Source organism: Bombus bifarius, unplaced genomic scaffold, assembly GCF_011952205.1.
Source record: "Bombus bifarius isolate JDL3187 unplaced genomic scaffold, Bbif_JDL3187 scf7180000008206, whole genome shotgun sequence".
Taxonomy (NCBI): Eukaryota; Metazoa; Arthropoda; class Insecta; order Hymenoptera; family Apidae; genus Bombus; species Bombus bifarius.
The window spans coordinates 1,226,606-1,251,468 of NW_022884510.1; the positions used below are offsets into that span (position 1 = coordinate 1,226,606).

At 33.1% G+C, this 24,863-nt stretch overlaps 6 protein-coding genes across 8 annotated transcripts in view; 1 reads left to right on the forward strand and 5 right to left on the reverse strand.

Annotated features, from left to right (window-relative positions):
* LOC117210536 (microtubule-associated protein futsch) overlaps positions 1-9,253 on the reverse strand; it is a 35,483-nt gene extending 26,230 nt beyond the window's left edge. Inside the window, exons 1-3 of the mRNA XM_033453652.1 lie at positions 8,640-9,253; positions 7,936-8,146; positions 7,007-7,246 (exon numbers count right to left, since the gene is read on the reverse strand). Coding sequence (XP_033309543.1) covers positions 7,007-7,244 — 238 coding nt within the window. The 5' untranslated portion in view covers positions 7,245-7,246; positions 7,936-8,146; positions 8,640-9,253. The remainder of the gene's footprint in view (positions 1-7,006; positions 7,247-7,935; positions 8,147-8,639) is intronic.
* A 4,200-nt stretch (positions 9,254-13,453) lies between these two features.
* Positions 13,454-14,988, forward strand: LOC117210527 (heme oxygenase). The gene is made up of 3 exons (XM_033453641.1): positions 13,454-13,762; positions 14,006-14,204; positions 14,380-14,988. Exons 1-3 carry the CDS (start codon positions 13,660-13,662, stop codon positions 14,819-14,821), a joined length of 744 nt encoding a protein of 247 aa, XP_033309532.1. The 5' UTR covers positions 13,454-13,659; the 3' UTR covers positions 14,822-14,988.
* Positions 14,989-15,138: 150 nt separating this feature from the next.
* Positions 15,139-17,574, reverse strand: LOC117210526 (m7GpppN-mRNA hydrolase). Its single transcript, XM_033453640.1, has 5 exons — positions 17,328-17,574; positions 16,569-17,216; positions 16,218-16,356; positions 15,839-16,133; positions 15,139-15,755 (listed from the first exon to the last, which is right to left on the reverse strand). The coding sequence occupies exons 1-5, from the start codon at positions 17,372-17,374 to the stop codon at positions 15,502-15,504; spliced, it is 1,383 nt and encodes a 460-aa protein (XP_033309531.1). The 5' UTR covers positions 17,375-17,574; the 3' UTR covers positions 15,139-15,501.
* A 217-nt stretch (positions 17,575-17,791) lies between these two features.
* Positions 17,792-19,023, reverse strand: LOC117210528 (phosphomevalonate kinase). The gene is made up of 5 exons (XM_033453642.1): positions 18,876-19,023; positions 18,640-18,790; positions 18,332-18,537; positions 18,118-18,267; positions 17,792-18,018 (listed from the first exon to the last, which is right to left on the reverse strand). The coding sequence occupies exons 2-5, from the start codon at positions 18,768-18,770 to the stop codon at positions 17,897-17,899; spliced, it is 609 nt and encodes a 202-aa protein (XP_033309533.1). The 5' UTR covers positions 18,771-18,790; positions 18,876-19,023; the 3' UTR covers positions 17,792-17,896.
* Positions 19,024-19,342: 319 nt separating this feature from the next.
* On the reverse strand, positions 19,343-21,336 carry LOC117210529 (60S ribosomal protein L29). 3 transcript variants are annotated; one of them, XM_033453645.1, is made up of 4 exons: positions 21,198-21,336; positions 19,841-19,895; positions 19,678-19,742; positions 19,343-19,499 (listed from the first exon to the last, which is right to left on the reverse strand). In XM_033453645.1, the coding sequence occupies exons 2-4, from the start codon at positions 19,875-19,877 to the stop codon at positions 19,386-19,388; spliced, it is 216 nt and encodes a 71-aa protein (XP_033309536.1). In that variant the 5' UTR covers positions 19,878-19,895; positions 21,198-21,336; the 3' UTR covers positions 19,343-19,385. The 3 variants fall into 3 exon arrangements, with proteins under 3 accessions (XP_033309536.1, XP_033309534.1, XP_033309535.1); XM_033453643.1 differs by lacking the exon at positions 21,198-21,336 and adding an exon at positions 20,120-20,221; XM_033453644.1 differs by lacking the exon at positions 21,198-21,336 and adding an exon at positions 20,124-20,204.
* LOC117210525 (calcium-independent phospholipase A2-gamma-like) lies at positions 21,190-24,416 on the reverse strand. Its single transcript, XM_033453639.1, has 8 exons — positions 24,055-24,416; positions 23,216-23,612; positions 22,775-23,141; positions 22,487-22,699; positions 22,163-22,371; positions 21,857-22,055; positions 21,537-21,740; positions 21,190-21,443 (listed from the first exon to the last, which is right to left on the reverse strand). Exons 1-8 carry the CDS (start codon positions 24,120-24,122, stop codon positions 21,190-21,192), a joined length of 1,911 nt encoding a protein of 636 aa, XP_033309530.1. The 5' UTR covers positions 24,123-24,416.
* Between the last annotated feature and the right edge of the window lie 447 nt (positions 24,417-24,863).

Here is a 24,863-nt window from a genome sequence, read left to right on the forward strand (position 1 = left end):
CTATTAACGAGATGAAAGTCTGCATCATATAAAATCAGAATTTAGTAGAACCTATAACTAAACGTATAACTACTTTCCGAGCGAAGAGACGCTCGACGGTAAACGTTAATTACGAGTAATTTATCAAATATATTTTCAGTTGAGCGCATTCCCGCATTCCCACATTCTTCGCGGCTCTTTCAAGAAAATATACAACAGATAAAAGATCTCGTCCGACGTAAATTATTGTAGAAATAATCGCAAAGGGTGGACAATTGGTCATAAAGTTATACGTGTAAAGTTGATGAAACAAGTAAGATCAAAGGAATTAGACGTCGAACGAACAATCGACGTAAAGAGAAAGTAAAAAGAAAAGAAACGAATATGTCGATAGCACGAATGAAACAGGAGTTTCTATGACGTCACGAATACCGCACCCCGTCACGTGGTTCGGCGGTAGCCGGCGATCGATCGCACATCCTGCACCCACTCTCTATTGCCGTCTCTGTTACTGTTATTTTATCTTTTCTACGTGAAATCCACTTGCAGCAGCCAGCCGCTTAAAAAACAAGCATACGCGATTACATAAATAATAATAAACGAGCGTACGGTAGAATAAATCTTTGTCGCAAATAAACTACAGTTTAACAATGACATTGTTCTTTAATTATATACAGATGGATATATTAACGTTATAATCGTAATATATCGGCTAGTTTTTACTTGTCAAGCTTGCGACGAAAATCTTACGAACAAATTGAATATTACGTTTATTTCGTAGCAGCAACGAATCGAGAGAGATAGAGAAATAAATCATAGAATAAATCATCGCGAAGTGTTTCCAGTCTGCGTCGAAGCGAGCAAATAATTTTTATTACAAAGTAGAATAAGCAACGTGACAGACCAGATACCATAACTCCAAAGGATCGATGGTACAATGGTACCACCGTATCTCGATACCGAGAGATTTTAAACTTTCAGCACGTAAAATCTCACTCGTTCGATAAACATTTATGAATAAACAAAAGTAATCATAGTGAACATGACCGACCAGTGCTTGTTTTATTGCGGGAATAAATTTATTCCGATAAATGGGATTATAAATACGAACAATGGTTCGTTCGATGAAAATTTAGAAGAATAACTTTCGGTCGAATAAAATTTGAATATGGACGTGAATGGGCAAATCGAGTATATGCTAAAAGAAGGGAAAGAGTTTGAATAATCGTTGATAATCCACGAAGAATAAATCAATGGAAAATAGGTTTCATATTTTAAGAAAGTATAATTAAAATGAATTTCCAAATCCAATTATATATGCGATAACCGTATATAACTATAATTCCTTCGAATCGCTTAACTTGTCAAGTTGAACCACAGAACCAGCAAATTCTCTATGTCAAATTGATCGGAAGCCCTGACGATGATACAAGAGAAGCCGTGCGTCGGGGGTCGTGCCTTTTAATGCGTGACGAACCCTCTACATTTTCTTTACGATATACATACATCTATATATATATATATATATATGTGCTAGTAATTAGTACTAAATAGATTAATATACACGTATTAATCTATTTAGTACTAATTACTAATATCTGTGTGGTAATATATTTAGTACAATTTAATTATTATCGAACGTACGATGGAAAATCGTTTACAATATGCAAATATTACAAATGCGATAAAGCAAATAAAATTGTAGAAGATAGAACGCATTGAATTCAGCCATTGAATTCCAGCAATCGCGAGATTTTTCTATGAATTTAGAAAAATAAATGCCGATAAAATAGGAGTGGAATGGCTTGAATATTTAGTAACAGTAGCGTTTCTTTCTCTGGAGAAAATCGTCTGATGCACCTCGCGTTGATAGGTCGTAGACATGTTCTACTTAAAAACAGTATCAGTGAAAGATACAGTTAAATATAGACAGAATCATGGCTTTCTTCGTTCGAGCATTTACCCCTCTTGCAGTATCTCTCAGAATCTTAAACATTCGCCGCTATCTCGTTTCTCGATTTCTATTTAATTCCCTTCCATTTTTCCTCCTTTCTCGTGTATTTCTTTTTTCTTTTTCTATTTTGATAAGTTTTCTTCCTTTTCTCGTCTCTTCCTGCCTGACGACGGACGCTAAGAATGTTAGGAGTTGCCTCAACTATGTTTAGACGTGGTTTTCCGTTATCCTTCGTGCAACTTACCGTTCTCGAAATTCGTACGTCTCCGACATGAACGCGAATTCGATGTCGCGAGAAACGTCTGTATAATTATTCGTTAATAACATTTACGTCGTTAAAGAGCGTCGAAATGTGGAAATATTCTTTTCGCGATACATCGTATGCAGTAAGACAGGATGGATCTTCACGAAGAATATAACGTAGAAGCTTTTGTCGTCTAACAGGGTCAAAAAGTTTCTTCGAAAAGTGCTGACATCATTCTTGATTGATCTCGCGAGGCGAATAAAATATCGAACGAGGTCGATAGAGAGCTGTTGTTGTAACCTGTTTCAATCGTAAGTGTCATTTATCGTCGCTTCTTTGATTAAATACGACTATAAACGTTTAGCCATTCGATCGAGTTTAGCGCAAATAATACAAAACGTGTCTAGATGGAATAATAATATTTGTTACATACCATCGTGTTATTATACTTGAGACGAAATAAACAAATTACGTATGTATGTAATAAATCTTGGCGTAGTTCGATAAATTTAACAGCAGCCTATGTGCAAACTTACCGATTAACTAGTAACCAATATTTGAACATACACGAACTTGATGGAATAGCACAGAGATCGACTTAGCCCGACCGCGGCTATTTATATTTTTAAGAGAAGGGCGAAGACCTGCTCCAAGGATTTGTTAAAGATGAGACCGAGATTTATTTCTTGCGTTTCGATATTGTCCGATAACGCTTAACGAACAACTAAATACTTATCGAAGACCATCGATGAGTATCCTTTCGCTTGGATAAAGAACATTCCACATACGATAATGATATTCAAACGTATTTGTACTTTCGGATATCGTTGGATCGCAGCAGCGTATGCGCTTTTAGCGAAGAAATTTTAGTTAGAATCGTTACAGCGATACGCGTGTTGTGTGCGTAAGGTAATCGTTGCGACGAATAAAGTTTTATAAAAAAAAAAAAAGCATAGATAGGATATATGAGATAATACATAGTATTGCAGTTATAATATTGTGTATAATGTGACAGAAATATGCGATAAGAGAAAGTAAAAGAAGGTAGAGAATTATATATAGAAGTCTGAAAATAAAAATCTCTTTATGCAGTTGCATCGTTGCATATCGTTAGCGTCCTCGTTGACGATAAGAAGCACTCGAAACGGAACAAAGGAACGAAGGGAAAAGAAGGAGAAAGTACGAGCATGCGAAAAAATATTTTTATATTATAACTGGACGAATATCGATGCTAAGTATGCTATTTGGTGTAAGGGTCAGGTTCAAGAACGAGGTAATCGAGAAACAGAGTTTCACGACTCGGAAAGCACGATGCACCAGAGAGCAAATCACTAGCGAATGCCGTGATAAAATTAGACACACTATATTCAGTTGCGCGTACGACGAAATTGTAAGAGTCTTCTGAAAAAGTTTTCTGGAAATTGGCTAAATAGCATCTTGCTTCGACGTTTGCATCGACTGTCGCAAATATTCTTGAGAAATCAATGCTTCGATTCCTTTCGATGTTCGATAGATCTTTTATTACGCTGTCGACAATACGCGCTGTGTTACGCGAAATCGAATACTCTCTCTTCCGAATAACTCGACGTTAGAGTGTCGGTTTAATTGTTTGGAGAAACCGTGAATATTTCACTAAAATAAAAATTGTCGCCACGGTGAAAACAGTAAAAGATCACGCGCCTACAGACGCCTGAATGTCTGGCCGAACCACATCTGGCTCAAGAATCATAGCGGTGCGAGTCAGTTCGCTGTTATGCTTCATAAAATAGCGTTCTACGTTTATTATCATAAGAAATTCATTATATTCTTAGAAAGTAACGGATGAAGTTGTACCTAAATTAACTATGAAACTAGATGGATGACACACGCTGGCTATAAAAAGTCTATGCACGTTCCCTTATTTTCCGATTGTTATATTTGATACTGAATGCTTCTCGGATAGTACCTTTCTAATAATATGAAAATATTATTGAATTACACAAAGTTTTGATATACCTGGTACTAATTATTAATATGCAAATGCTATAATAAATACCACGGTATATAGCAAATACATTTTCTAACCACCGTATAAAAATTGAAATATGTTATTAATTTGAGATTCTAGAAACTCGATTCACACCACTTTGATTTTCAGTTCACCATATGTGAGTACAGGTGCATGTACGTGCTTCGTTCCTTGTAATTGGATAAACAGCGTAATGCGGTTGGAAAAGCACGTATGCAAATTTCGCCATTTGATTGAACGGAACCCTCTATGCGCAAGTTCTTCCGGATATTACAAGCATCGAATAACTCCAACTTTCGCGATGCTCCCCACGTCCTCAATCATGATTCATACCGACAAGTATGCCTTCCTATCTTACGTATGTGTGGTTACTCGTACAATATCTGTAAATATACGCGCGTACATGTATTTGTATATGCATTATCACATTAATCTTTTACGAGCATATTACCATGTATTAACTCACGCAAATGTTCACGTACGACGATTCGCATACTCCATAAAAAATTATCAGTTTCTAAAGCAGATACACGATTCATAAATCAAGATATCACGCGAATATTCTATTAATACTGTTTTTCAAGTATTCATATCTTTTTCTATATAAGTTTTTATAACAAATCATCGTATTTGCTGAGTATTAATATAGTCACGTTCTTCTCTATGTACTTTCGGCAAAATTTAATTTAAAACTCGACTACGTTATCAGTATGTCAAGTTTATTCTCGTTTTTTATTCGTAACTCCGGTCATGTATATCGAGAACGAGGCACAATAACATTGTCAAAAATAGTGGACGAGTCAGCATTACATTTAGGTTCTTCGAAATAAGCAGATGAATGAATTCATGTCTCGCCTTCTTTCCGCTCTACCAATCCTTCCTGTGATGCGTCTACGCTCTACACGGGCAACCCATGACTCACATGAAACTTGCTAACGCGTATACCATACCCATTGCATACGAAATTACCCATACGAACTCACGTATAGAAGGTACAAGAATTCTGGTTGTAATCGAAGAAATCTACTTAGAATTCCAAGATATTTGATCGGATGCTCTATCGAACAAGCTATACCTTTCTTATACTCGGAATCTTCCAAGAATTATATAAATTTCTAGCTCGTGTTCAAATTATACCCTCTGTTATCGTAACAACACGGCAGTACTTATTTCTGATTCTTTCTGACCTGTAATCTTTTTTAACGTAATGAATAATAATGATCATCTCGCGTGCGAAAATGATCTTCAACTAACAATTAAAACGCTTACACTGTTCCAAACAATTTCAATCTGTTTTATCTACTTATCTGATTTGCTAATTTTCTAGCAACTCTTTTCAGAAATCAACGCATCGCGTGCACTCGTTTCAGCCCAATTTTCATTCCCTGTCTTTGCTTCTGTATACGTCCGTATGCAACATACAAGCAACCATTGTTCGTTGAATTACATCTCAAAATGATTTGAAAAAATTGTCATTATAGTTTAGCGACGATTTTCGTTATATACTGTGTAGATGGATTATTGATCCAAGTTCTGGTGACTGCGGGGATGTGGCCGTAGGCTGGTCTAACATGCGCATGCCGCATCAAACTCACAAATACAGATTTTTCCCTTCATCCACTATTTTCTTTCTACCATTCGCTTCTTCCTACTTTTATTTCCCGTCGTAATGAATCTTTCCTTTAGTGCCTTGACTCCTTCACGCCCCATTTCTTAATCACCGTTTCCTACGCGTTTCTCCGTGTCTTTTCCACATTCTTGATAATTTTTGATAGTCGAATGCTCGAACTGAATTTCACTTCCGTTAAGGAACAATCTTGTCGTTCAATCAACCATATATGACCTGTTTCGTACACGCGAGACATGCATGAAACGTTTTATAATGTTACCAACATTTTTCACGCATATGCATGCATATATATGTATATATATATTTGTAATTTTTCGTTCCATTGATGAAAATTTGCACGATAGATTTCAATTTTGCATTGAAATTGTATAAGGAAACGGAAAGGCGTTCTGAACTTTCTAGAATAAGTTGAAGATAAATCAGTGACCACGTTTGTCAAATTTTGTAAATAATATTTATACCACGATGTATTGATAAAATAAAATTAAAAGTAGAAAGTAATTCGTGGCTAAGCGTGTCTTAATCGTATATAAGCACGAACTAAACCATAAAGTCGGAGTTCACTCGAATAGTAGGAAAATGGGTTAGCAATTAAACTATTAATCGCGAAATTTGGAGAACCATAGGACTCCTATCGCTTCTTAAAGGTTGACAACCAACAGTTAATGACGTATAGAGGTACCATTCGATTTCCTTACTAACCAACGTCCGCTCAAACTCCGCCTAGCAACAAGGGGGACCTGGATAAAGTTGTTGGGTAAGCTTGTCCGATAAATCGGAAGGAATACGCACAGCGAAGAAGAACCGTTAGCGCCTGGGTTCATGTGCGGAACTAATACCACGAAATATGTATATGAAATCATAATTGTTATCAGAATCTCAACCATACACTTTAAATACTTTAACAATACTCTCTCATCTATCGACGACATTATGTGCTTTTTATTGATAAAACAATATTCTACATTGACGCTATTCTTATCTAGATTAGAACGAAAATAAAGAGGAAGAAAAAAAAAAGAATCTAAAGCCGCGGAAGCGTTTAACCGAGCGTATTTCGATTTTTATTTGTTAACTGATTTTAAAATTGCTATCAGGCATGCATTTGGATGTTATAAATCCTAAAGACGATTTCTCATTGGACATCGTATTATATTACATTGATTATCGCTTTAATCGAATTGTACTTACCTTTTGCGAGACGATTTAAGATGAGATCTTTATGCTGCGTGGTATGAGGCTCTGGAAGCACAACGAGAAGGTAACAACCACTTAGTGGTGACGGTGGTGGATGCTGTTGTTGAGAGCCTGGTTGCACCGCACTACCGGTCACCGGTATAATCGGAGATACATTCTGTTCAATGTTTGGTGATATCGTAGTCGTTGCCCCTCCCCCTCCGCCCTCTCCAGTAGGATCCGTGGTACTCATTGCTGAAACAGAGGCGAACCAACTAAATTAGGTAAGAAGGAAGCTTATTCTTCGCCATTACTAATTGCAATTGCTAGTTCCGAATAAAGAATAGTTTTTATCTCTTAAATGTCTCTTCGAGGAAAGTTTGTCGATTAAACACGTTAGCCGGATAAAATCTCCTATGTATAATTCGCGATTTATCTACAAACCGATTGGCTGTCGCTTTCGCTAACAGTTGTCAGATATGATGACATCCGATATATGACATCATACTAGAGCTGACCCATACTACTGTTATACTACTTTTATGTTTGGCAGCTATACGATGATTGATGATCGCCAGTTTAACACCATACGTGCATTTCGTATACGATGTATATATATACAAACGTAAAAAGCTTTAAATGAAAAAAAAAAAAGAAAATGTCAAATTGATCGTTGCCAGGTAACTGCAAGGTTGCAATTTGTCCCTCTTTATATATTCGATTCTTACGATGATTTTACTTCTACCTGTATCCCCAATTATATACAGTCGAAACATGAGCATGCTAATAAAAATGTTTTCACGCAAAGTATGATCACTTTAAAGATTTTTTTTCATTTAACACAAATTATTTCACTACGCGAGAAGAAAGAGAATAAAAATGCGATCGAGATATCCATCGAGATTCGTGCAAACGTGAATGCACATTTTAGAACGAAATCTTACCGAGGCAACAAAATTTCGAAGAGATTTTATGAAAAGGTCACCGCGTCGTCACACCGCAATTTCATGCGGACAGTGTTGGCGTTAAGTATTGCGCAGGATTTGCACGACCCTTTTCCTGAAAAGCGGTAGGGCTATGTCCTATCGCCGAATGCGCAGGATCCGAGCTTCTCCGTACAACATTAGATCATTGATCCAAATTCGGGCTAGCTAACTACAAAACAGGGCATTAAACACCTATTCTTAATGATGAATTTTAATAAAAAAAAATTCTATTTCATCGAAAAATAGCGAGAAATAATAAGAGGCTGTAAATTCGGAAAATCACGGACTGGACTTAAAAATCCGGTGAGTAGTGATAAAAATGATAACATTTTTCATTTGTCGTTATTAATACATTTGGTAGAAAAAAATAAAGAAAAAAATAAAACACCTCGTGTCATGTTGTCATTCCCCGCACGATATACAACACTTTACACCGCGACATTGGTATAAGAGTGTCAACCGGACAAGCGAGTATCGGCACTGCAGTCTACCCCTTAGTAACAACCCCTCCCGCAATCCACCTAGCCGGCCGATAAAATCTATACATAGTTCACCAGAATGTTATTAAAAGTTTCGTGAAATTCAAATCCCTACCGTTCTCGTTTATCAACTAATTAACGCTCACACCGAGAATCTTCTAATAATATGTTTTACCAGCTTACCTCGTTACGTGACACGATTATCCAGTTTTAATTGTTCGATCTTTCGATATATGTACAATCCAGGAACGGTATTCTTTCCACGTAGAAAACAACGTGAATAATATCCGTCAGAGAAGCAATCGAAAACAGTCTGTTATCTTAACAGGCTACTTCTTCGTGTGAACGCTTTAATTTCTCCGTTTCTTTCGTATTCGATGTTGCGTTTAAAGACCGAGAGATATAGAGAGAGAAAGAGAGAGAAAGAGAGAGAAAGATAGAAAGAAAGAGATAGAGAAAAGAGAAAGGGAGAGATAGGTTAGCAAAAGAGGGGCAAATGGAGAGCGACAGGAGACCGAGTAGTTCGCGAATACGGTGGCAAAGAGGGTGGCGTGAGAGAACCGTTGTAGGACACAGCGACACTAAACGTAGATCGGAACGAATACGAGATGATGCCTGTCCCTTCTTTATCTAGGGACGGGGTTAACAACGATTCCGTCGTTTCCGAGTTTCTTTACTACGAATTCACGAAATGTCTCTTCTCTCTGTCTGTTTCAATCAAACGATATTTCAAACTCGAATTGACTCGGCAGCAACTCTCGCGTTGCGAGCTGCCGGCTCTCTAACAGACTGCGATACCCTTTGCCGCTACCATGCAAAGACACCCCCTCTCCAAGGATCGTTCCGGTATCCCCACTAGCGATGCGCACTGGCTCGGTTGCTTTAGGTTCGCGCAGTTCAGACTGCCCGTAACGTCTAGTCATTCGGTTTTCACCGACATACACACGGACACAACATCTCCACGGCATCGGAAACGTCGCAATGTAGGCCCATTTAGGTGTATAACGGGGACCATGCTATATACATGCACAGACTTTGTATTACATACTCGAATAGCCAGGGGTACGACATCGTACCACTTTAGTTACACGTTTGCACGTGTGTGTGGCCATATGTGTATATCTGTATGTGTGTGACTGACTGACACGACCGGCAAGCCGGCCGGCACGACGTCGGAAAATGCCGGTACCGAGGGAAAGGACTCCGGCACCGGAAAACAGAGAAAACTGGGAAAGTATCACCGAGACTTGGAGGTCAACGTTGGTCATACTCTGCAGTACCGGGTGCGGTTATTTAAGGGAAAATGTTACGTGGTAAAATAATGACTGGCTAAGAAGCACGCGATACATATGTCTGCCATTGCGCCGGCCGGTATGCCGTGGGAAATTAAGGAACCGTTTCTCATTCGTTATTTACGTTCGTGGCAATAATTACGTCGAAACGCTTGTTAAAATGAGTAACGATGATTAGAAGTACCATGAATATTCAGAGTTCGTATTTTATTCTTTAAAATGTTGACATGTATTGAGGTTTTTGAATATATTACTTCCTCAAATTATCAGTGGGAAATTATTGTTACCACACTTTAAGTCTCACGCAAGTTTAGGCATAATATTGACCTTTATTCTTGTTAGAAGATATTCAAATTAAACTAGATACTGCATGTGTGAAATTGGCACATCTTCACCAGCATGTAATTACTATGTATGACCGTAATTTATACTTATTATTCTCTAAAACAAACATATAATGATGCCAAAATAACTATAACATGTCACGTCTGATGAGTGGGCCACATATGTAGGTATACTATTTGTCGCACTGCAGGGAGGATCTGTTCCCGTAATTCTTATCGCTTTACTTCGTCGTCCATTCTATATCACTAATACCTTTCTCTAACTTTTTTCTCGATTCCTTTTTCGAACAAAACATAGAGCTTAAAATAGTTAAAATTCCTTCACTACATATGTACATTTATTTCCATTTTCTATTAATTTTTTATCGAAAAAAGTAGCAGACTTCCGTGGATGGGACAAATAATGGTTTCGATATAAAATGGAAAAATGCTCGATTGAACATTCAGATAAAGCCCCCAAAAATATATTTTTAAAAATAAGAAATATTTTACGAGCAGTTGTATTATCAATTACGTAATGAAGCCGCTACAGACATATACGTATATGAATGCATATAGCTACAACTGCAGATGTGACCTCTGTTATTTGGTCAGTTAAATTTATTTGGTTGCCAAACTTTTAAAAATTCGTAAATTTCCTAATAATCGAAACATATATAATTATTTGATAATATTTATAATTTTATTGGTTTGCAGATGAATAATTATTTATATTTATTGTTCAGTAATTTTGAATCTACTAAAACGAGGAGGATCGTAAAGAAAAGAAATAATGTCATCAATTAAAATGTTTGTTGATCGCACGGTCGATATATCGATTCGTTGGCCGTCTTCGATTGCCGCATTGCATCTCACAATCTTCAACCCTGTATCTATGAAATATCGTACCCGATTGATGGTATATTTCTCTTCCAATTTTTTCAAAAACATCAGTATTTCATAATTATCTATATCCTTTCTATCTATTCAAATTTTTCTCGTTCTGGTTTTAGTTAAGAAATATTTATCTATTAATTTCTTACTATTCTTTGTTTCCTCACATTACTGAATATATAACTATAAAAAGTATATATATATATATATATATATATATACACACGTACACATGCACCTATACATAAATATAAAATATAACGTGTATATTCCATTTGTAAAAAAAATAGTTGCACAATGTGTTATTAAGAAGAATTATATATGATATATTTAGTATTTCAAAGTAATAGTAGAACATTGTTATTTTCTCTTCTCATTAACTGTCCCTAATTTTCATGCTATTTTCATGTCAAAATATAATTTCGAATAGAATTCGAACGTGATCAGGGTACAAGTCAGAAGTTTTACAGTGCTGGCCATAGTGCGCGGCGCTAGTATTGAGCGGCATCCCTTACTAACCGTGTTGAGAATATCAGAAACCAAAATATAGCATCTCTTCAAGTCGGATACTGTCTCTTGTCGTAATGACGATGCGCCCTACGTTCCGCACTTATTCTACGTCCCACCATGTCAGTGACGTAGGTAAATGCGTTCACACGCGAGACATCGCGACGACACATGTGACGTTTCGACGCGCATGAAACGTAGATACGATTCAATTTACGATATCTACTCTAACGACATAGATATATGTAAATCAATTAAAATTATTTCACCTTCCACTCTTCAAACCGTTCGTATTTAACAAACATAATATCTAAAAAAATTTTCTAAATGAAAGTGTTTAATGATATATTCGACTACAAATGCAATTCAATCTGAACATATGTATCAAAGAATGAGCAATTTAGTGGGGCAGAATAACGAAAAAGTAAAGAACGTACGTTTGAAAGTACCATCGCGTATTGAGATGCATACGTAAAATTTCTACTCGATTCTACGGTAATTAAAATACTAATTAAAGAGTCCGTGACTAAAAACCTGGCGAAGCGTATTAAACCACTAATCTGCTCCGTTCAGAAACCGTTCAGTAATACGAAGATATGTATACGTGCGCTTGTGCTTATTAATTGCAGGTACCTTAGCATTTGCATCAGCATCATTATTACATCGTTCGAATTATTTTACACTTGGCATCTTCTACATTACAGTCTGTAACGCGGTATATTCAGCAGCTATAACGTCGATGGCCTCCTTTTAAAGATTTCAAATTTTTCTCCTGCGATAAAGCACGTCTACCTCTTGTATCGTCTGCATAAGAAACATTAATAGATTCCTACTTTAACTTCCTACTTCTTGCGTTCTGCTTAAATCAAACAAAGGTGCCAACTTACTGCCATTAAGATATTACGACGCTTTCTTTATACTCTCCGATACAATTATAATTACATTTTTCATATGCTGATTGAAGATTAACGACTAGTAATTAGCAGAATTACATAACTGGCTTCGTTCTCGTTATCCAAAAGTGTTGGACGGTTTACAAAAGGTAATTATCATTGTTTAGCAATGTCTGTCAATATTATATAAAAATATATGAGAAAGATAAGTGATCCCAAAAGCGCAAGTTTAGCCAAGACAGCAGGGCAGGGCGTTCACGAGGCGCCACGACGACGGCGTCTCATCGATCTGACTAGCCGAATACCGCAGCCACTTACAATATACACAGAGCGTATACCAATGCCATAGAAAATCCACGTATCTGCAGAGAAAACTGCCAACTACTGCAAACAGTACGCTTGTGCCATCATAACATTTTTAATCGTCCACTTGTTTCATTTCCTATTTGACAAATTTATTGTCTTTCATATAGAGATAAGTTACTACTTCTATAAAAACTACATACTAATATTCTCATTCTTCTCCCGTTTTACGTTTTCCTTTCCTTTCCATAAATGTTCCGTTTAGCAACACTGAAGCATATAACATATAATAAAAGTATAAACATCCCAATAATTTACCAGATATACATAATGAACTAGGAGAAAGGCACAAACATGAAAAAACGATTGTAAAATACTGAATACCTGCATTTTATTGAAATAAATTTCTCTTTCATAATCTCCACGATGATGATAATATAATGTTACCTGTGCTGAACAGTTAACAAACGAAATAGAGCAAACACGGGAAATTAAAAATTACCAAAGCAAATACAATTAAACGAATTAAACAAAAAGAAAGAAAAACATACATCTCCTCAATCAATTTCAAATGATTTATTACAGAGACAAAAATTAAATATATTGTGCATTTGGAAATTGTCATAAATCTTTTTCATGTTACCAACGATTGAAAAATATTCTACAGGGACTTAAAATTTTGAACAATCTTTTCTAAGTAATCAATATATCAAATGATTAATAGTTCTATAGCGTTTTCCTCTTCTTTTTCGACGAACACAGTGCCATCTTGTGCTTGACCGTAAGTTTCAGCTAGTGCAATCATATGATTGTACACTAGTCGTACTGTTCGTGTGTTGTGTAAATGTTAGACGTGAAATAGTGTTTTTAATTATTTAATAATATTATAATTGTACAGCGTCTTAAATACGAACGAATTAAGAATAAAATGGCACGATAGATTTGTATCCATTTTCCTGTACCGTGACAAAGTCATATAGATCTCACGAAAATGACAAGCAAAGATAAAGAGACATTTTGTAAAAAAATGCAGAAAGCCACTAGAGAAATTCATTCAATTAGTGACGCATTAGTAAATGCAAAATTAGCGTTTGGTAAAGCACAATCTTTTTAATTAACGTATCAGTGAAATTTAAATCTTCATTTTTTCATATAGGTTAATAGAAATGACATGTAATATAATATAATATAACAATAAATCCTATATGAATTCTATTAAGCAATGCAATGAATATTTATTCTAAGATCATTGTGCAATAAACTAATGATAGATTACATAAAACTTAAAATCAAATGATATCAAATTAAAAATGACAAATATCACTGATTTTAAATAGGTATTCTTGAGGATTCTGTATGGGCTGATGGTCTTCTGGTTTTCTATGAAATTTTTCGATATTTGGAACTTGCTATGATCAGGTGCAAACATACAAAAGTAGGATCACTTTTACAGGACGAACTTCGTCGTACCGAGGCGTTTGAACATGATCTTGAATTTTATTTGGGGAAAGAATGGACAAAAAATTACAGTCCTAGGTAAATTCTTTTGTACTATTTTTATATTTCTACGTACATACGTACTTTCAAAAAAGATTAATATGTAATTAATTTACTATCGGTCGCTGAAAATATTTAAAGGCATTCGTGAATCATTGACAAAATCGATAGATCCTCGATCTAAAATTTGGTGTATATTTAATATCTTTTCCAGGGATAGTGTTACCAAATATTTGAACCATTTAAAAGAAATCGAAAATACGGAACCCATTTTACTGATTGCATACATTTATCATCTGTACATGGGCCTTCTAAGTGGTGGGATTATTTTGCGTAAAAAAAGACAGGTTATGCAAAAAATTTGGCCATTTAGAGGATCTCGAACGATTGTTAACAATATTACAGACTTTGGAAACAGTAACATTTATGAACTTAAACGAAATATGCGCGATACTATGAATAATATCGCAGAAACGTTGGACGAAGATACAAAAAATAAACTTATTGAAGAAAGTAAAACGGTGTTTGCATTAAATAATGAGATTATAAGAAGTATAGAAGGTACAAGCACTGTCCTTGTGAAAAAAACGATGTATTTTGTTATCCCTGTTATGATATTTCTTTTAGCCTTTTTTATATCTTTGAAGAAAGTATGATAAATATATATCCGTTTTAAACGTAGATTTTATTTTATTTATATAAGAATAGTTTTTAAGTTTGATTTAGATATCTCTCTTATTAAACATGCGTTCAACACGTGTACATATAAATACTCAACTATGGTGAAACAATCTAGTTATAAAATAAAAGAAATTAAATACCCTCTGTTCATCTTTCAGAGATAGTTTCATAATTTACTAATTTAAATTAAAGCGAAATATACAAGATATTTTATTACATAAAAAATAAGTACCTATCAAGTGAAAGTAAACACATGTATATGTATATTATTTCGTTGATTTCATCACATATCTAAGCGTACTTTTATCGTACTTTTATTTAATATTCTGTTGCATTTCATTATAGTAGTAGGCTGGATATATAATAACAAAAAAAGTCCTTAAATATCTAATAACTAAAAACTAGTGATGTATATACCTTGTACTCTGTTATAATATCTGACAAGATCGTTTGAACACCAAAACCAATATGCTGAGAAACATTTGTGATCTCAAACAAATGTTTAAAATCATATTTAATTATAAATCTTTGTACACTCTATCATCATTTAAACTTATATAAATATTCTAAAAATGTATGCACAAAAAATGTACAACCATCGCGATATAACCCTGCTGAGTATGACTATGTCTTCTAAAATCATTTTAAAATAATTTTATAAACAATCAAGTATTGCTTGTTTGTCAAATTTAAAGTTTGCCCAAGTCATTGAATAATATTCCATAGAGTGGTTTTGGGCTTTTACATGATCTATTGGGAAGAAACGCGATGCGTCGTGATTCATTAGCACAAACGGAGAAGGTATAGTTTTTAAATCTGCTTGCAATTTATTTGCTGCTTTGCCAAATAATAAAGATTTTAAATTTCCATCGGGGAATTCTGCATTCCGAAATTCTCTGGATATTTGATCTGTAAATCAATAAAATTCTTCATTATATTACACAATCTCTTAAGCTTACAACTAGCGCTAATTACAGTATTAAGCACCAAACCTTTCGATTCCATAGTTAGAACTTTAGCTTGAGCTTTATAACTAAATTCATTGCATTTTACAGACTGGATAGCTGGATCCATTAAAAATGAATATGATTGTTGATTTTGTGGACTGTCGGTTAATTGTTTGGCGAGTATGGCTGACGTTTCATCTTCATTCTGATCCCCGAAAAGATTACGTTTGATCGCTGCTGTTTTTACATTTTTACAATCATGTACGCTACGTCGATTCCTTGCTGGTGAAGTATTACATTGTCGAAAGTTTTTAACGTCTTTGAAGCTCGGAATATCGTTCTAGAAATAATTTACAGTTACATTAAAATTATTTTCAAAGACATTAACAGAAATAGGCGATTAAGCAACAGATAGTTCAATTACCTGAACAGAATGAGGAAGTAATTGCCGTTTATTCTTTGGAACAGTGTCAACGTCACCCAGAGATTTGTGTCTGTGTCTTCGTATAGTGTTTGCATTTTTCTCACGTAAATGTTTCTCTTGTATCCAACGTCTCATTCTCCTATTTAAAAATTATAATAGCAAAATAGAATTTTTGAAGCACATCTTCATTATACTTTTTATTCTTTTCTAACATCTAAACTAATTGCTTTTTTAACAATGTTGTATATATGAACAAGGACATGACATCATGATATAAAGGATAGTAGATAATAATGTATACATCATGTCAAAATAACTTTTATCTTTTAGGCTTTTGAAATAATTTATTACCTTACAAAAGGAATAACCATGAAAAATGCATTTGGACCAACTCCTGTTTTTACTTTTGGGGTCATATCTTTCTTGTTATTAGGTAAATCAGCAAGAGAGAACCATTCTACATTTTTTATTTCTTTCCTTGTTTTTGGTTGAAATTTCGTATCTTTTTGTACACCACATATTATGTACAATCTTACCAATTGCTCATTTATTACCGATTCAATGTATTCATTTTCATCTATTAAATTTGAAATATCAAAACCAGTTTCTTCCAAAACTTCTCGAACAGCACAACGAGATGGATCTTCATCCTCATTAACTTTGCCTTTAGGAAAACTCCAACTACTTTTTGCCCAATAACTTTGAACAAGTAACACTTTAGTTAAATCTTCGTTCAATACAATCGCTCCAAAGGTTGGAACATTTTGTTTATAATCACGCCATTGTTCAAGAATACTATCTATGTTAGCTACATGAGGTTTTAGAAACGGTATATGAAAAAAAATATGCGTGGCAAATTCTCTCATGCTACATGGTCTCAACTTTGGATTTTCATCTGTACAATAAAAATCCAAATAAAACCAATGAGCTAATTCGATTTGAAAACATATTCGAACTAAATCTTTCCTCTCTTCTTCAGGTACGTTGATAATAAATCGACTGAAAATATCAAAATCCCAAAATACTTTCAATACAGGATGAAACAATGTGAACGAAGTTAAATAATGGTATGAAAAAAATGTTTTTTGAGAATTAAGTGTAAAAATTAACCTGCTTAAATCGTCGAGTATGTCGGATGGTATTGAATGATCCACCATTTCAGGAATTAATCATACAAAAGGAAATTTCAATATTCTCTTTTATAATAAAACTTTGTAATCGCAAAGTACACACACAATCATCGTATATAATCACACTTCAAATGTTAACATAAACTACCTCAATCGAGTTCATTTATACTTCATACCATTCCATTCTCTTTTTCAATTGATTCGCTCTATGATGCCATCTAACCTCCTTTCTGGACATTCCTATACCACGGTCGTATAAAAACATGTTTACAAAATTACGCGAACATGATCCGCAAAATTTGAGAATCAAATATATAATATTTAACAAGCTTAATAATAAATAATATTTCGAATATCCATTCGTAACAACATTTATTTAATTACAATTTAATTTTCAAACTCGTCTAAGAATACAATTAATTTGTATTGCTCTTTTATTTTTTGTAAATCACTTAAAAAGATTCATTTTTTACAAGTGTATATACATACATACATATATATATATGTATGTGTACATAATGTTAATTTATACATTTGTGATATGGTTCACTAATTAATTAGTTTTAATATTTGCTCTAATATATATTCTATGCTCTCATTATTATTTATCACTTTCAAATCCCATATATCTACATCATCCAAATTACATTCAGTTTCTGAATCATCAATACCTGTAAAGTATACTTTATAGTTAATAATGTAAGTACATGCAAATATAATCATAATCAAACTTCCATTGTTTCGTTCAACAATTAATTTTTGTTACCTACCTGGGGTAAACATCCAGCCACGTTTGTTTCTAATTGAATCATCTGATTCAATGCGAATTATTTTACATATATTTTTAAAATTTTCCATAAACCATTGTATATCAGTTTTTCTTCTTGTATCACTTACTATCCATATAGGTTTGCTATATGCTAAAACAAATTGGCATATGATATTGTATAAAATATTAATTTTTAATATAAAATCATTTCGTACCGTTATACATTTCTAGAGCTGCACGACAAAAATAGCCATAATCTTTGTTCCTGATGTTTTCTCCCCATTTTGCCATTTCAAGGCGATAATTTTCTTTGTATTTTCCATCTCCTAAAAGTTGATCGATATCCAGACCAAGAGATTTAGCCCAGTGAAACTTAATTGGTCCAGACAGTCTTATAATTTCACTCTTATCATGTCCAATTCTATTAACAAATAGATCATTCAACATGTTAAATTAACATATTATTATTATTATCACAATCATATTGTTCTGAGTTATTTTATTATGACTAGAAGCTAATCACCTTTCGTGCAAAGCATTTGTAATATAATCTTTCCCAGATTTTCTTTTACCACTGAATAATAAAATTATTTGTGGTTTGAATGTTCCTTTATGGCTTATTTCACGATCATCGGGAATATTGTCAGTCGCCATATTGAAATCGCACTACTTCACTTAAGTATAAATTTGAATATTAAAAGATCGCATAATTGTTCGTTCAAAATATCAAAATTTATTACTTTATATAAATAAACTTACATATATTTATTACAAATGCACAATGCTTATTGACACAACAAATATGTTTCTGATTTCTTCTATTAAACACCCAAATACTTCTAACTACTGATACGAAATGAGAAATTAACATACTTATAGATAAACTTATTTAAATTCTAGGAAGTATAACACAAAATCAAAGTGCACATCCGAAAAAAAAAGAACAATAGCAAAAAATCTTTGAGTGCAAAAGGTTAAATTCAAATGGACATTTTCAAAAAGGTGCAATCTCTACGAGTATAATGCTCGCTTGAATTATATAAAAAGACAGTGGGGAACTTCTTATTAATGGAGTGTATTAATTGAAGAGCTTGGGAGATTGACTGATGGAATCGTTGTGTTCTTTAAGCTTTAAATGACGCACGCAACTATATAGAATTTAGGATCTATCTGTATATTAGTTACGAGTCAGAGAATTATAAAATATGTTTGTTTAATAGTTTTTAAATTTTTTTTATTACAATAAAATCATATATATATACAGGAAAGTTATTTTTTAGCTTCACGAAGAGCCTTACGTTTCTCTGCCCTCTTCAATTGTTCTTTGGGTTTTAAATTGTGCTTCTTCGCAAAGCGTTGGTTTCTCAAGAATTTTAAATCCATCTAAAAAAATGTCAAATGTCATGAAGTTATATTTTGATTAATATAAACGATGTTACCGATAAAACAAATCTTAAAATCACAAGAGGAATTTCTTGATAACATAACAAGCAATTAGAGATTCTGTTTATGATTAAAAAAGAAAAAACTATTATTATTATTTAATAAATTTAAATCTTACACCAAGCGTAGATTCATGCCTGTAACGTTTTGGTTTTTTGATACCATTACGATGAGCTTTACGATCTACAAACCAGAAAGAACCAGGTAATGTTACATTTCCTATTTTACATTTTAAGATAAATGAATTTCACTTTTCATGCTTCATAATTATTTACACTTACTTTGATTATGATTGGTATGATTCTTGGATTTTGCCATTTTTCTCTGTTAATCAATCTAGAAAAATAATAGCTTTAATCAGTTACAACATAAAATGTCATAAACAACCTTTGAGGTTAAGAGTTTCTTTGAAAATAGGATTATATTCTGTCATGAATTGGGAAAAAAGACTACGAGAAATTAATACAAAGTATTTTTACTCAATTGTAAAAAATAATATAATAACATAGTTATGTCATTTACATAGAAGATGATTTAGATATAATAAATTTATAACAAACCTACGAGAGTTCTTCCACGCGTGCTTGAAAGCGGAAGTCTAAAGTGAAAAGAGACAGGTTCGTAGTGTGAGAACGACACTAGCGCCAAATATACATATTTCTCTTGCGCTATTTCTTTTCCTTCTTTCTTTAAAGTTCAATTTAATAACATATGGTCTTCAAAAACGATAAATGAGAAACGTAATAATATTAAATATATTTAGTTATTTTAATATCTTTATAGTACATAACATTTTTTTAACGAAGTTGACAATGGCTTAGTTAAAGCTGAATTGTAATACTTTAAAGTGTTCTTTGAAACAAGTAACATTTAAACATTATAAAACATTTTATACGCATGATCATTTTCTATTTTATACAGATATATTTTCATATTAATATATTCACTACTTATGTGAAAAAACACAGACTAGCATTAGGACTAGCGGCACAGCGGTTTATAATATTTTATATTATATATCACTTTGTTATTTACAGTTATTTAATGCTTCAATTCTCTAAACAAGCGCACGTATGCTAAAATATATGTATACTAAACAGTAAAATAATGTTATCATTTATGAAATACAATATTAAAATAAAAAAGTCACTGGTGTATTAATATATAATTACACTAAGTACAATAGTAAACAGTCCTGCTAAAATAAATATTATATATTTATTTATGATGCTTTGTACTTTGTCATTTAATGACCATCTTTTATTGATGCATGTGAATATGTGTGCATATGTCTCAGAGGTCACATGTATGTACATGTTCATTGATATGTTAACTAAATCGTTACTTTTTACACAAAATTATTTTCAATATAATATTTACAAAAACAAATATAAATAAATGTAATATATTTGTTTCGTTATATTAACGCTTTAAATAAATGTTAGAATTAATAATAATTACATCACATATCTAGTTACTAGTTTGTTTCAAACAAACTTTTCTCATAAAATATAGATACGCTGCAAGTCTGTAAGCCCGATTAATATAAAACTCGTACTTAGTATTTACGTAACATGTACATATCTTTATAAGTTATGAAATGCTTGAATAAATTATGAGATAGAATAATTCATAGACCTGAAACTTTTCTTTGTAATGTAATCCAATCCATGATTTTTTGTTGGAGTTTTCTCTTCTGTAATAAAACTTCAGCAGCTTTTTGAAACTTTTCTTCATTTCTACGTATATACATTCTTGCATCTTGTTCTAGTTGATTGATTTTCTCAGGACGTATTTCTACCATCGACAACATCTCCGTTAAATATGGATTGAATCGGAAGTAAACGTTTTCCGGCAGCAGATCGTTCAACATAATATGCACAGCTACACGGTATATTAAACGTTATTGACGTGTAAGTATATGTTCAATTCAAATAGTAAAATAAATATGTTAGAAGTTATTATGCAAATTAATACCTTCGGTATCTGTCGCGCTATCCAAAATTTTATAAAACTTGTCTTTCCAACTTGAAATCGCTATTTCTGTCGCTTTGCTGTTGTCACAAATTTGATTTGGCGTGCGACCAGTTCCGAATGAAACTACACAATGAATTGGATTATTTGGCCATAATTCTTTAGCTTCATGTAATGCGACTGCACATGGATTGTTTACCAGTATACCTGCATAAAATTAGAGTATTTGAACACTTCACTGTCAGTCTTGTTTTATATGGTTAGGGTTAGGGTTAGGGTTAGGTTTGAAATCTTCAATGATTATGAAATACATTGATATGTACCTCCATCCTGATGAAGGTATCCACCACATTTAAATTCTTCAAAATAACTAGGCGCTGCTGCAGATGCTCTAATAGCTTCCCACAATCTATGTTTATGAGATCCTAGATATAAACTTTCGACTTTATGAGGTAAAGTATAATTTCTGAATACATAGGCCATTACACGTTCTTGGTTTACAACGGCAGATATAGCTGAAAACTAAAAAAAAATAGCTATTGTATCATAGATGGAAGATTTTTTACTTTCAACAATTCTCAATAAAGTAATGCAATATTTTGTTTATAAATAAGAAATAACACACATACTTTTGGACCAGCAGGATCATGAACTGTTTTTATAAGAACTTTGTCTCCTATATTCTCTTGCAGTAATTTTTCCCAGAGCGCTGTATCATAATATCCATGGCTCCATACCAAATTACTCGTACCTTTTATTGCACTTTGAGTAAACACTTTAGTACTTAGTTCCTTGTATAATTCAGATATTTGAAACAATGATTTTCGTTTATGTCCACCTGTAGACAATATTATTAGTAAACTATATGTAAAATGACAAATGGTAAATAACATTAAATTTTAAAAATAGATGTTGATGATTATTGTAATCAAACAAGCATACTATATACATACCTAAAGCAGCAGCAAGAATAGCTCCTGTACTCACACCACATATGTAATCAAACAGTTCATGAGTTTTCTTGCCTGTCAATTGCTCAAGTTTTTTTAACATTTCTATAACTAATACTCCACGCACACCCCCACCATCAATGGAAAGAATCCTAATACCTCTGCCAGGCAAGGGTTCAGTATAACCCAATACTGCTAATGCTTCTCTAATAGATGCTGTGAAGTTTAAAAGCATTCAGGATACTCTTCCTCGTATAGTTAACAAGATAATGTCTTTAAATCATCGTATACCTTTTGTTTGTTCATCTTTAACCTTTCGTCTAGTTTTAAGCAATACTCTTATCGCTCCTCCTTTAATCGCATAATGTCTAGCTTCTGGATATTGATCAATGTGTGCTAATAAATCTTCGATCCTTCTCCAACGTGAAGCAGTTGATTCAGCAGTTATTATACTATTCAAGACATGATTTGTTCTAGACGCAATACTGTGTTTTGGTATATCTTTGTGAATATTTACTTTCCACTTTGGTGGTACAACTAATCTGGCTGTTTTACTTTGTACAGAATTAAATATCAGTGCACCAAGAAACTCAGAAATAATTTGTGATACTGCTTTGTTTTGAAGTTTACTCTCTTGTATATTATCTTCATGAATTTGCTAAAAGAATCGTAGAATATAAGGAAAATAAGATCTTTGAGTATGTCGCATATTATCCAAAATATATTACTTACCTTTTTACATCGAACAGAGCTGGTAGTTAACGTCTCTTCTTCTGGAACATTCAGTATTACCTTCTCTTTTTCTATTTTACTAATGTCGCCTTGTTTTGTATCTAAATCATTATTATTCTTCATATGTTTTGAAAATTCAAGTGCTGACAACTTCTTCAAAGTATTTATTTGTGAATATGTTACTCTTTGTAGAAAATCTAACCAATATTTGGAGAAGATAATTTGCAAATTTTTATCATAACCAGCTTTGTTTAAATAATCTTTCAATTGCGATAAAATCTTCGAGTGATTTTGCATGGACATCTTCATTTTCCACAAAGTATGTAAACGATTTAATAATTTATTTTTATCAACACTTCCACTATAACCTTTACCCGTAGCACTATCTGTCAACTGTCTGTAAGTACAAAGAATTAAACATTTATGTATTTATCGCGAGAGCAACAATTAACAATATAAATAATTAATAAATATACTAAGTAAGTATAATTATAAATAAGTAATCAATCAACATGTTTTCATGTTACGTACGATTGTTCATAAAATGATAAAAATAATTAACTTTAGCGAGTAAGTTGTACACACTAGAAAATATGATGCAAAATGATTTGGTAATTGCTTAAATTAGATGACGAATTTTTGCGAAGCAAACTCATTGGACAAGTGCAACTATTATTAATTTAACTTTATACATTAAAGCACAAACACAAGCGCATGTGCGTCATGTTATATAAATAACAAAATGGTACAATTAAGACTGGGAAAGGAACTAGAAAGATAATTTTTTAGTTATGATAATTCTTGAACGAAGAAATACAACTTAACGTTCCATAGTTTACCTTGACAAAAGGAGAAACTTTTGATAATATTTCACACTGTAATAATATGTTATAACATTTCGTGTCATTCTTGATTTGTTTCGTTGTATGAACGATGAGAATATGGGAATGATAAAAGTTTATCACACTAGCGATTATCGATTTGCTGAAAATTTTGCAAAACGATTCGTAAAAATTGCTGATACCGATTTCCTTTTCTGCAATAGTTTTAACTAATGTCACTTCGTTATTACGAGTTCATTTACCGAATCATCTTGAAATACTAAATAGACAATAGCTGATTCTACTTATATAAAGAACTGCTGACGCAGTTAGAGGGACTCGTTTTGTAAATAATATGGCCCGATACCAGCCCACCAATAAGATTTGTTGATAACCATGTACCAACTTGACTCTCCAATATCAATACACCGACGAGGATAAGTGCCGCATGTTACCAATATTGTTTACATCTTTGTTTACGATCTTTGCACGTAAACATAATAGTGTTTATGTTACAGGTCTGGGTAATTGTACGCGAAATGCATTCCGCGATCAATTGATGAGAACAGCGATGAATGAAAGCATTTAGACATTGTTTTTGTTTATCATCGGTGAGCCATAAAGTTTATTCAACTTCCATGCTTTATTGTTCTTCAAATTCATAACAAAATTCATTAATGAATTGTTTATTAACTTTTCTTTTCAACTACTATTTAAGCAGTAACATAATATCGCAACTAGGGAATATAACTATTTTAAATCGTACGACAGTAGCGCTCTTATGATGGAATGATAGAATTATATTAAAAGTTTGAATTCGTCAGCTC